The sequence below is a fragment of the Homalodisca vitripennis genome, chromosome X (assembly GCF_021130785.1).
Source record: "Homalodisca vitripennis isolate AUS2020 chromosome X, UT_GWSS_2.1, whole genome shotgun sequence".
Taxonomy (NCBI): domain Eukaryota; kingdom Metazoa; phylum Arthropoda; class Insecta; order Hemiptera; family Cicadellidae; genus Homalodisca; species Homalodisca vitripennis.
In genome coordinates this window covers 23,991,549-24,004,279 of record NC_060215.1, presented here as the reverse complement: position 1 = coordinate 24,004,279, position 12,731 = coordinate 23,991,549, and the positions used below count along the sequence as shown (strand labels likewise).

General features: G+C 36.0%; 1 protein-coding gene across 2 annotated transcripts in view; it reads right to left on the bottom strand.

The window, feature by feature from the left end:
• The window catches only part of LOC124368787, a 72,784-nt gene that overhangs the window by 23,173 nt on the left and 36,880 nt on the right, over window positions 1-12,731 (bottom strand). For both annotated transcript variants that reach the window (XM_046826159.1, XM_046826160.1), the window contains exons 5-7: window positions 9,477-9,518; window positions 7,294-7,412; window positions 3,409-3,457 (exon numbers count right to left, since the gene is read on the bottom strand). In XM_046826159.1, the coding sequence (XP_046682115.1) occupies window positions 3,409-3,457; window positions 7,294-7,412; window positions 9,477-9,518 (210 nt within the window). The remainder of the gene's footprint in view (window positions 1-3,408; window positions 3,458-7,293; window positions 7,413-9,476; window positions 9,519-12,731) is intronic.

The window sequence follows — 12,731 nt, the reverse complement described above, 5'->3', positions numbered from 1 at the left end:
TTAAAATATTGCTAAAATATTATTTCGTAGTTGGTTTATAAATTTTGTTCCAGTATTACAATTGTGTTAAAAAAAACCAATTTATTCTGTTCTACTTTTCTACTACAGCGTAAGTGGCAATGACAACAATTATTGATTAAAGAGGCAGTTACAAAATTGCTTAACGTGACAAATTTTTTCAAAATTTTACAACTTCAAACAGCACAAATTCTAAGTTCTTTAAAAATGTATTAAAAAAATCTTTTAATTTTATTTTGAACACTATGAGTGTTTTGTTGTTTTTTTACTAAGCCTTAAAATATTCAGGAACAAAAAATACTACTGACTGCAATATCTGTCACTTATTCCTGAATTATAAAAAATTCATCATAAGTTAAAAAAATAAACTGTATAAGATAAAGCATTTTAATTTTGAATGGCTAGTTGTGCATTTATACCTGTAAATATTATTACAATTATTTCTTCTGGTGGTTATTTTTAAATTGTGATGTTAAAATTCACGATTGATAAAAGAACAGATGTCTAATAACTGCTTAACACATTCACTGCGGGTGAAGAGCATGCTCGTCATGCGAAAGTGGCACGCCGGGCGGTGGACGAGCGAGCTCGGCATACAGCAGCTGCTTTCATATTGCCTCAGTGTGAGCTGAGCAGTTGCCTTGGAAGGCTTTAACACTCATAGCGAGGTGTGCCTGTTTCGGTGAGTCAGTTGGTGCGATTCGTCGCCGGTTCGCCATTTTCGTTTGTTGTGTATGCTTTGCGATATTGTGTGAGTGTGGATTATAGTGTCTGTTGACTTTGTAAGTGTATGTACTCATAATGGAGGAAGACTTTAATGTTATTGACGATGGAGGAAGACTATAATGTTATTGACGATAATTTTTCATCTGATGAAGACAATGAGTTGAGTTCGAACAGTTCTAGGGACGGTGAAGGCGGCGTCCCCCACCCCCAGTGGGCCGGCATGGCCAGCGACATGGGTGGTTTACGTGACCTGCCGTTCACTGGTCAACCTGGCTTGCTCGTTCCCATTCCAGGTGACAATAAACCAATTGACTGGTTCAATCTCCTTCTTGACACCATATTTTTAGAGAATATCATTAGACAAACCAACCTGTATGCCCTGGAACTATTTTGTGGCCCCACCACTACTCACGTGTCTCGCATCACCAAATGGAAGGACTTAGTGATGGCCGAACTAAGAACATTCTTAGGCCTTCAACTGTTGACTGGCAACGTCAGACTGAATCGATTGAACAACTATTGGAAAACTCATCAGTTGTTTTGAACTTTCCTATGTTCAAGTAGTACATGTCTCGAGATCGATTTCTTGGCATTTTGAGATGTCTGCATTATTCAAGAGTTGATACCCCTGATCACCCTGAACCTGCTAACGACCGGTCTTTTAAAATTCGAAATATTGTTGATTATTTCAACAATAAGATGCAACAGATCTATTTTCCCGACCGTGAACTGACAATCGACAAAGAGATGGTACTGTGGGGTGGCAGACTGGTCTTCCGCCAGTACGTAAAGGGCAAGCCCCAAAGAGATGGAATCAAAATTTATTCACTGAATGAACCCGAGGGACTCATGCTGCGCTTCCATGTTTACACGGGGAGCCATGACTCTTGTAGTGGCACAGGTCATACCGTCAAAGTCGTCATGAAGCTGACGAGTGACTTCCTGGGGAAAGGCCATTCCCTGCTCATGGATTATTTTTATAATAGTTTTGTCTTATCATCCAAACTTCTACGTCACTCAACCTACACTACCGGCACCCTACGCATCGAGACAGACTCCATACACCTCCAGCAGTGAAGGCAAAGGCATTAGGCAAAGGTGAAACGATAGCGAACTATGCCCAAAGTGTCATGATTGGAAAATGGAGGGATAAGCGGACGGTGACCTACATCTCCATACAATATGACAACAAGATGGTCCAAACCACCAACAGGAGAAACCAAAAACGAAAGCTGCCAAAACCAATCATGTACTACAACTCTCACATGAAGGGGACTGACCGCTTGGACTAAATGGTATCTTATTACCCCTGTGAGCGCAAGACCCTGTGATGGCACAAGAAAATTTTGTTGCACTTTTTGCAGGTTGATGTAGTAAATTCTTTTTACCTGTACAACATGTACAACTCAGATAGACTGTCCCTGTATGACTTCCGAGTTCATGTTCTTGAAGACCTGCTCCCTCCAAAGGAAGCTCCACTGCTCATCACACCAACACGCAACAGCATGCATCGTCTCTCCAAACTAACGAAGCGCAAAGGAAACGGCAAGTCAGTTACCCGGAGTTGCCGCGTTTGCTACCAAGAAGGCAAGCGTAAGGAAACAGTGTACTATTGTGTAGTGTGCCCTGACGAACCAGGTCTGTGTGAACTTAGTTGCTTTGATAAGTATCACGAGGACAAATAAGTAGTTTTTAGTTTTTGGCGGTGGGTGGGGATGTATATAGTTTTTTTCATAATTTTTACTCGGGCAGGGGGGAGTGTTAACTGTTTATGATGTTGTATATTTTTCAAACTAATATGTAATATATAAGTGTAACTGTTGTACTATCTACGTGTCATTCATGTACTATCTACGTGTCATTCATGTACTATATACGTGTAATTCGCGAGTGTTTGTCCTGAAACCTAGGGTGCTGCGAGCACATACAACACGGGGACTGGCACCCGGTGCGGATGACGAGCAGACTCGGCACGGACATGACATCACCCATTCCGGTCAACGAAGCTTCTGGGATACCTTGGACAGCCCTTTCGGCTATCCTGACTCCATTTTGGGTAAGTAAAAAACAAAAAAATTCCCGCATTTTCTGTCGCCAGTAATTTTGTCATCCGCAGTGAATGTGTTAAACGGTATTGACATATCTTTTGTTCTTGGAATAGCACCAAGGGAAGGAAAAATGTGTTTTATTTCAAAATAAGGCACACAATAACAAAATTACATTGTTTAAATATAAAAATAAGTCTTCAAATACACCATAATTTCAAACCTTAGGCTATCTGGAGATGTTTGATTAAATAAGTTCATATTTTTCATAATTTCCACATTGAATTTTTTAACTATAACTCAGCAAGTATTTGGTTCAAGAAATCTATATAAACAGCAATCAAAATTATCTGTGGTTTTACAGAATTGAAATTAATATCAGTGAGTGAAATAATAGGGTTTTTAGATGTATATTTTTTCAATAAATTTCAAGTTCAAAAATACTGTTTTGAATTTTATTACATGCTTTGTATTTATAACATATTCTTTTAAGGATGCAATTTTAAGTGAAAACAATAAATAGGAAGATTTAAATAAGCATTGACAAAAAGTAATAGTAATTACACAAAACTTTCTACCTATATTCCATAACTAACAATAACTATATTCTATAGTTTACCTCATCCTGATGATAGTTGTTGCCTGCATTACGGATGTAACTTGTATGCCTGAAACAGTTTTATCAAATCAATATTTATTTATGTTAAGACTATAAATTTTTATAACACAACAGTGTTAGCATTCCCCATTTATTCAGATGAATGCATGTTGGCTTCTGAAAAGGAATTGGTGGTGAGTGAAACAAACAAACCTAGGAGAAAAACCGTGAAATTTGTTGATTGAGATATTTTGACTGATGTAGAAAACATCACTTGCCACAAACTGTACAAAAAATTAGTCAAATACAAAGCTTAATGTACATGAATTTATTTTATTAAAAACAAACTTGCTGTAACATTGAGCAAAAAAAGGCAGATTAGAGAAAGGGCAGACAAGCAAAACCTAAATTGAACAAAGCAAGCAAAGATTATAAGCTTAAATTGATCCAATTCATATCAAACTATTTTAAAAAACACATCAATAAATCAGCTAATGTCCAAATAACCGTATGGAAATTGATAAACCTCGGAAATAGGGATAAAAGAGAGGGAAACTCTTAGCAACATTTCATTATAGTGCCAGTGACAATCAACACAGAATTGAACAACAGAGTCATGTCGAAGTACCTTTAGGGAGCTCAATTTGCTAACTGTACCCAGCTTGTATATTTTAGAGACTTCATTTAACCCTCATTTAACTGTAGATTTCAATGTATATTGACACAGGGTAGTGATATACATAGATACGAGACAAGAGCTCGGGAGCGCTTTTGAGCCTGACAGCATAGAACAGCAGCATTTGAATGCCTCCTTTCTCAAGCTGGGATCAAACTCATTTACAGTCTCTCTGAAACAATAAATTTAGAAACCAATCAAAAAAAATTTAAAACTCAATTGAAACACTACCTGGTGTCTTGTTCTTTTTACTCAGTTGGTGAGTTCATGAAGCACACGTGGGATTGATATTCACGGCGGTGTTGCAATCCTGGGGGTTGATCCCACAAATTTTGTTTATTTGCATGTGTGCCAACATGCAACTGTATGGAAAGTTGAGAGAATGGATTTAGTTTTTAAGATAAATACAGTGAAAATTTAGTATTATTTTTGTTTATTGCAATACAATGTAATATATTGTCAATGCAATAACAATATTTTATTCTAAACCAACAGTAGCCTCTGGCTTGTGATGGATCTGAAAATGCCCCAGAGATCCATATTTCACACATCTGAGGGGTTTAGAACTGTGGCTTCCACCTCAACACAACAACTGATTGATCCACAGTTATATAGAATGTATACTACATTCCCATGCAAAAGTGGCAACTTTCCAAATCCAAAATTCACTTAAGTGTTTAATTATTATTAAAGTCTTCAGTCATTAGGCTGGAAAAAATCTGATGTAAGACTCTGAGGACTTGTCTACTGATGATCAGTGTTTTGTCTACATAACAATTTTAGATTTCATTTGTCTTGGGAAACTGTCCTAATAAAAGGTGATTCCTAAAGTTTTCCAATTTTATGACCTAACTTTTGCCATCAACTTTTCGCCATGCTACAAAATAATTCGGAGCCAATAAATTGTGATAAAGCTCAAACTCTTGCAAGTCTGTCCACAATCTCGTTGTACAGAATACTTTCATGACCTGCAGTTACAAAACAGCCACAGACTAATTTAGACTCTTAAGAGCAACTCTCAAGAAACCTCAAGGTTGCCTGACTGTTCGTTTGATGTAAATCCATGTCTCTTTTTGCCTTCTTAAGAGAATGAGTTAGGAAAAAACTGTATGTGAATACAATTGATATAATTATGTGAACTAAATATTAATATGCTCAGATACACATTTCTGATGCATCAGTACTGGATTAGAGCATTCTCATCACAGGGAGGATCACATGGCCAATAATGGTGTACAGCCAGGACCAACTCCAAAATGTATTGAAGATTCATTATTTGCTTGACAGAAGTTACACTGTCACAATGTATGACACTTCACTGGTATTTTAAACTTCTAATTTTATGCAACAGGATGATATTAGATTTTAAGCAGGATAATGCTCTTTGTGCTTGTGCTGAGTCTGTGCACCTCAGAGCAGAGCTCAGAAGTAGTTGTGTTGGAGTTGTGCAAGCTAGAGTAGATTCTATGGGAGCTGTCTCCGTATTCCACTAATAACTATTGTACACAATGTCATTTTGCTAAATACGGCTCATGGCGATGCACGTGTTAGGGACATGTAAATTACGAGGCAGATCCAGAAAGTAAGTTCCGTTTCAATTTATCGCCGCTGCAGCGCTGTGATCGCAGTTCCGCACATGCGTGGTAGACGCTCTGTATCAAGAAGAAACGTGCGCCATTGTGAGATCGCTGTCATCCACGTACACTTTGTTGTGCTTGTTTACAATGTCGGTGTTGATTGAAAATCCCGCCGCTCGTGAAATCAGATCTGTGATTCGTTTTCTGAATGCTAGGAAAATGAAACCAATTGAAATGTATCGGCAAATTTGCTAAGTTTACGGACAAAATGTGATGAGTGATTTAATGATGAGAAGATGGGTCTGACAGTTCCAAGAAGGATGTAGTGAAGTGCATGATGAAGAACGAAGTGGGTGTCCATCTTTGGTTACAGAAGAACTGGTTCACGCGATTGATGATAAGATCCAGGAAAACCGCAGTTTTACCTAAAATTTAGTGCTCTTGCTATAGAATTTCCTCAAATCTCAAGATCACTATTTCATGAAATTGTTACTGAAAAACTGAAATTTCGTAAACTTTGCTCACGTTGGGTACCAAAGATTCTTACTGAGCAACACAAAACAAAACGGATGGGTAGTGCACTTCAGTTTTTGACCCATTATGATGAAGGCGGCAAAGAATTTCTGACACAGATAGTCACAGGAGATGAAACTTGGGCTTCTTACGACTCCCTTGAAAGTAAGTGGCGGCAATCAATGGAATGGAGGCACACTTCATCCCCAGCAAAGGTTAATGCAAAACAAATCTTGACACCTCGAAAACTGATGTGCACAGTGTTCTGGGACTGGAAAGGCATCACTCATTGATTTCTACCGTGAGGTCAAACAATCAGAGCAAATGTTTATTGCGAGACACTTAGGAAATTGTGCCGCGAAATACAGAAAAAGTGGCGAGGATTGCTGTCCAAAGGTGTTGTTTCCTTCACGACAACACACGACCACACACTGCAAATATGATGAAACACCTCCTACATTTGGCTGGGACGTGTTTGACCATCCTCTGTACAGCCCTGACCTCGTTCCCAGCGACTTTCATCTGTTCTTACATCTAAAGTCGTTCCTTGGCGGTCAACACTTCAACAATGACGAAGAGCTGACAGAAAATGTTTCTAACTGGTTGAAGACACAGGCGGCAAACTTCTATGAAGCAAGTATACAAAAACTTGTACCACACTATGACAAATGCCTGCAAAATTTCGGCGGTTATGTGGAAAAATAGTTCAAGAGTTGTAGAATTTTGTGCAATCAATAATTTTTCTGTATCTGTACAAACTTTCATTGTATTCCCAAACGAAACTTACTTTCTGGACCTACCTCGGAGGCTAATATATGTTTTATTAATATAAAAATACTCTAATTATGAATATGATTGGATTACTCCCACATAGTCAGCCATGACTGTCTTCCAAAATGAAATCTAGTAATGTTGGATGTACCTTGCAGCCAATCATTATTTAGTGTTGTAATTTATTGTTTCATTAATATTTGGTTGGAGGCTAAAATGTTTCTAGTTAACATTCAGAGCATTACAAGCTTATGATATGGTCAGGTTCTAGGACTGTAGTGCAGCCCCACATTTTAGTATTTATGTTCTTAAGTCACAACTATTTTGTGACAAATACTGTAAATACAACATCACGTAAAAAATACTTACGCAGGAGAGGCCAGCTCTGGGCTGTAGTCATTCCTCTGGAACTGACGTCCGTAGTCACTCTGTCCATAATCACTCTGTCCGTAGTGGTTGGATCTTGTAACATACTGTTCTTCCGTATCCTGATACAATTGTTTCAATTAAAATGTTAAATTTTCATAGAGTTCCTATCTTATTCCCGTTCACTTGTTCTGAAGTTTCACTTTGACGACACCAGACAAAAAGGTGTTGACTTGTGAACATTAGCATTTATACCCTGTTGGTAATTAACAACAGATAGTCTCACTGCAGGTAAAATTTCAAAAGGATATACAGTACAGTTGTGATGTTCGGGGTAACACTGATGAAAGAAATTCAAGATGCTAACACTTCAGGATATGCTTAAGGGCTTGTTTTAAAGCCAGGAATATTATGTAGCCTTTCTTCAGAAGAACTTTTGTATCCCCTCGTATTAAATGTATGACAAGTAAATAATCACATAAATAATTATTATAATAAGGTAAAATCCGACACAAAGAGAAACTAAGGGCTCCAGGATTACGCTATGCTCCAAACAACTAGTAGTATTGTAGTTCTATTCATTCACAAGTGTCTGAATTGAACAAAAAATAAAGACTTAATGAAATATATATTTTATGAACCAGGTGTTTAATAATACATAGTACATGATTGACAAAATACGAGGTCTAGCTATAAGATATGCAAACTGATTTTGTATCCACACAACAGTGTGAATCTCTAAGTCAAATGCTATAAATAAAATAACATCTACCCCACTCCACTCCTACCAGCCAACCACCTACCTACCACTCAGTTGTGCTGTGGCCTTTGTATCAGACTGTGCATCGGCTGCCTGTCAGAAAAATGTTAGGTGTTATGAAAGAATTTGTAAGAATCGACAAAGAAAGAGTTCGGAGGGTGTAGAGTAAAATAACAGAAAATCAAGTCTTGGTTTCTTTGTCCTGGTTCCGTCCCATACTGAAATACTATTCTTAGATAAATGAGGCGTTCTGTGTCGGAACATCCACTCTACCACAAGACCTTGCTCCTCGGATGATTATTCCTCTCAAAAGTGAAATCTATACTGAAATTACAAAATTTTCTATGTGTATAGTGGATAAAAATGATTATGTTATAATGGAAATCTTATTCAAGAAGGGTTTACATAACTCGTACAATGTTCCAAATCTTTGTGCAAAGCTGGAAAATAAAAGAAAAATGACAAAAACATCTTTCTGCAGATATTTATATGAAACTCACTTGTACGAGTCGTGAGAGGGCAAATATTTCCTGTAAAACCGATTTTCAGTTATTTAATCCAATATTTTCTTACACTATAGCAAAGAAGGTAAAAATTGTCACACATTATGTGGTAGCTAAAATTTTATATTCCTACTGTAAAGACAGAAACCTATATGCCCATCACATGGGTCTGTTACTATTATTTCGTTATTATTATCATACACATTTAAATAAACACCCAAATTTAGCCAAATTTCCTCAAGATGTACCCATGTTATCTAGTCTTCAAATTGACTCAGCTTTAATTATGAATAAACTTTTAGTTGACAAAAAGTACTGACCCACCAGTGCACTATTGTGTATCCAGGTGATTCAGGTGTTTCTTTTTCAAAATAAAAATCTTTTTCCACATTTAAATCATTGTCATAACACACAGCACAGAAATTTACCTAATTTCAGACTCAACCTTTTTAAAAACACAATTTTTTATTTTGGTCCTAAACTCTACTATTTACTTCCAAATGTGATCAAAATTCAGAGAAATGTAAACAGTTTCAAAAATTATTTAAAGGCTTACTTGTTTGGGAAGGTTTCCACAATCTCCACAAGGCTCTTGTGATACCCACGTCTTGATTAGATCGATTGTTTTTGTAGTAGGAAGAACTTAAAATTGTTACAAGAATTTATTGTGTTTTACCTTTAGATTGTACGCTCTATTGTAAACCGTTCTGTTCTGTTGCTTTTCTATAATTACTTTTGATACTGATGTTTTGACTTGTACAGAAAACCTTTTGAGTTCTATTGTGTGAATAAATTATTCTTATTCTTATTCTGGTGGTTGGCCAGCAGTGTATCATTAACACACTGCATCGTGAACGTGTTGAACAAAATTTAAAACTAACAGGCAGCATCGAGTGAATGTTATGAGAAAGAACGGTACTTACTTCCTCAGGATATCCAGGCACTATGGGTTCCACATCGTTGTCCTGTAACGTGGAGGATTAGAGATGAGTTATGTTACACAAGCATTTACATTCCAGTCCACTCCTGATGACCCTGTTCTGGTCACCGCATGTATTCGCTCATTTCTTAATCCGATCTTAAGAATTTCACAAAAGGAGATCATAAATTTAGCTTTATTCTTGTCCCATGGGCTAAATCATGGGACCTCCTGTCCAAACGGACGTGTGTAAAGAGGTTTCAGAAATAGACCGATAGTGCGAGTTTTGATGGTATTGTGGAAATATTACAGTGGAGTAATTTCGTACTAGAACAATTAATTACAGAAACTTAGCAAAAGTTCGTGCTAAAAATAAAGTTACAATCAAATGCACCCAACATTAATCTGAAATTTATTGAAATGGAAAAGACACATGTGGCTTACGAAGAAGAATTACAACAGAACAAGAATAAATACTCATTGGGTGTTTCATCAGGAGTTGACTGTTGCAGTTCTCACTAACTCACATGTGTGCATGTATGTATGTAGTATGCATGCACAAGACAACATGTAGCTAGTAGTGAACTATACACTAACTCAGTGCTATTATCTATTCTAGTGAGTATCTGACACCCAGTACTGTCCAACAACGAGTAATTTTTTCACACATTAGGAGCTACAATTTTCAAAGGATTTTATAAATTTAATATTAAATGTTTTAAAAGTTTTTTTTTAAACATTTTTCCTCTACAAGTTACATTTGTTATGTGGTTAAACTTATGAAATTAACTTCAATTTTGTAAAACTACTATCTGATGTAATCGAATATGATGTGTTTAAAAATCTTAAACTTTGAAATTAAGTTTGGAAGTCTACCTAACCAGCTGGATATTTAGGCTAAAACATTCTGGGTAACAATAACATGAGCACATTTAAGACGAACAACACAGTAGTAATCATCATTATTCAAGTTCTATACAATTTAAGAAGTAATTTGAATTTGTGTAAACTGTCAATACATTTCAATGTATTCATTTTGCTCTTATTTGTAATCGGTTTTTTGATTACTAATTACTTATTTACCAATTATGAGCACTTTAAAGCTTTTCAAGTCAAATCTATAAACTTGTTTATGTTAAAAGTGTGATGGATATTAAAAATATAAACACACAACATTTTTTGTGTCAATGCTATCTACATTGAAAATTATATGCACTTTATACGCAAGAAAACTTGTTTTGACACAATATTTGTGAACAATTAATACAACAATTCACACACAAACCAACATGTATTAAGATGAGATTTGTAAAAGCAGCCTTCTTTCTATAACTTGTAATTGGGTAGGCATTTCCTCTAATTTTTCACTTTATCACAGATGTAAAAGAAAACTCTACAGAAATGTATTTATTGATCCAATTCCCAGAAAAAAAAACTTATTTCAGTGTTCAATACTCTTTTTTGAGACTAAAGAGAAGATGATGGTTAAATACTCCAGACTGTCAATTTCTACTTTCAATGAGCTGATCGGTAAAATATTACCCCAACTTCAGAAGATGACATGAACATAAGAAACCATATTAAGCCACATGAGAACATAACAGCAGCAACACTAACAGCTAACAGTTAACTTAAGGTAAAACACTAACATTTATTTAAGGAAAAGTTATTTCCCAAAAATTGTTAGTCAATAACTATTTTTACATCAGACAAGTTATAAAGTATAAGCATCAGGTCTAAGGTTTAAAAAAGTATGAAGGTTTATTTTATTACAATTTTATTTGTCTATGAACCTCGCCTTGAGATTGAAATGTAAGTAAAATTAAATTACAACTTGTGTACAATAGATGTGTATGATTGTTCTTTGATGATGATATCTTTCATTGATGATGAAATGACTTGACTGAAAGTAGGGTGAATCACGTGTTCTCTAGGACCGTGTTCACACCAATTTAACACAATTCCCCCAATACCATTTTAAACGGACGAACACATGATTCAAGTCTCAGATTCCAGTAGAGAATAATCGGATGAACCAACAGATAATTATAGTCCTCATACAGGTGGGTGTCATGTGTCCCTACTCATTTATTACATTTAACGGCTAAATCGTCCAGAGCTCTGACAGAACTCACGACAGCGATTGTCTGGATCGTATGTCCCTAGCCTTTTAAACGTTTACTATACATTGAAGTTTGAAATTTGACGCTGTCACAGACTTATATCCTGAAATCTGAAGTCGTGTTCGTTTGAAGATATAAAATAAAGTCAGAGACAAATAAGCTGAAAAGAACGCGCCGGTGAACGCGTCAAGATGGCGCCGGTGAATAAGAATACGTTATGTGATGTCTGTTCGAAAAATGTTACTAGAAACACTGGAGGAATTATGTGTGAGGGTAATTGTAAAAATTGGTATCATTTTGAGTGTGTGGGAAAATCTAAAAAAGATTTTTCCTTTTCTAAAGGCGAGAAGTCCAATGTTACGTGTGACAAAGTCAAAGTCAAAGTCAAAGTGTTTATTTTGTCAATTAACAATTAACATTGCATGACAATGGTCAATAATTTACAATAATAATAAAAACAAAAGATAAAATAACTAAACATCTTATTTGTACATTAGATAATCTCTTACAGAGTAAAACTCTCCATCAATCAAAAAACACTTAAGTCTTTTTCTAAATTTGCTAACAACAGTTTCTGCTTTTATTTCCAGTGGGAGACTAATTAAATAATTTGATTGCTGAAAAATATAACTGGTTTTCAAAAAATGAGGTACGGTGTTTGGTACAGGTATACAGATGGAGTTTCTTAAGTTGTAATGAGTAGGAAAATCAGAGGTAAAAAATGTGCATATTTTTCTTAAAGAAGGTTAAGGTTTCAAGTATGTATAGGCTTGGGAATGTAAGAATTTTGTTTGAACGGAAAAAAAAACCCCTGCATGATTGACTTCTTGCCAGCCCTAATACAATCCTTAAGAGATTTCTTCTGCAAACGAAAGATGTATAGGGTCTTTGTGTTTTCAGAGCCCCATATTGGAAGTCCATAAGCAAGATGTGGGTAAATGCACCCATAATAGCCAGCCAGAAGAATTTCAGTACTAGAAAAACTGGAGAGTCTACGTAATAAAAAATATGCCGCTGCATAATTTTCCCCACACACCTTGTCCATGTGAAGGTGAAAGTTCAGGCTTGAGTCCAAAATCACACCCAAGAAGTTTGTAAATTGTGACGAGTTAATAACGGAATCGCCTAAAATAATG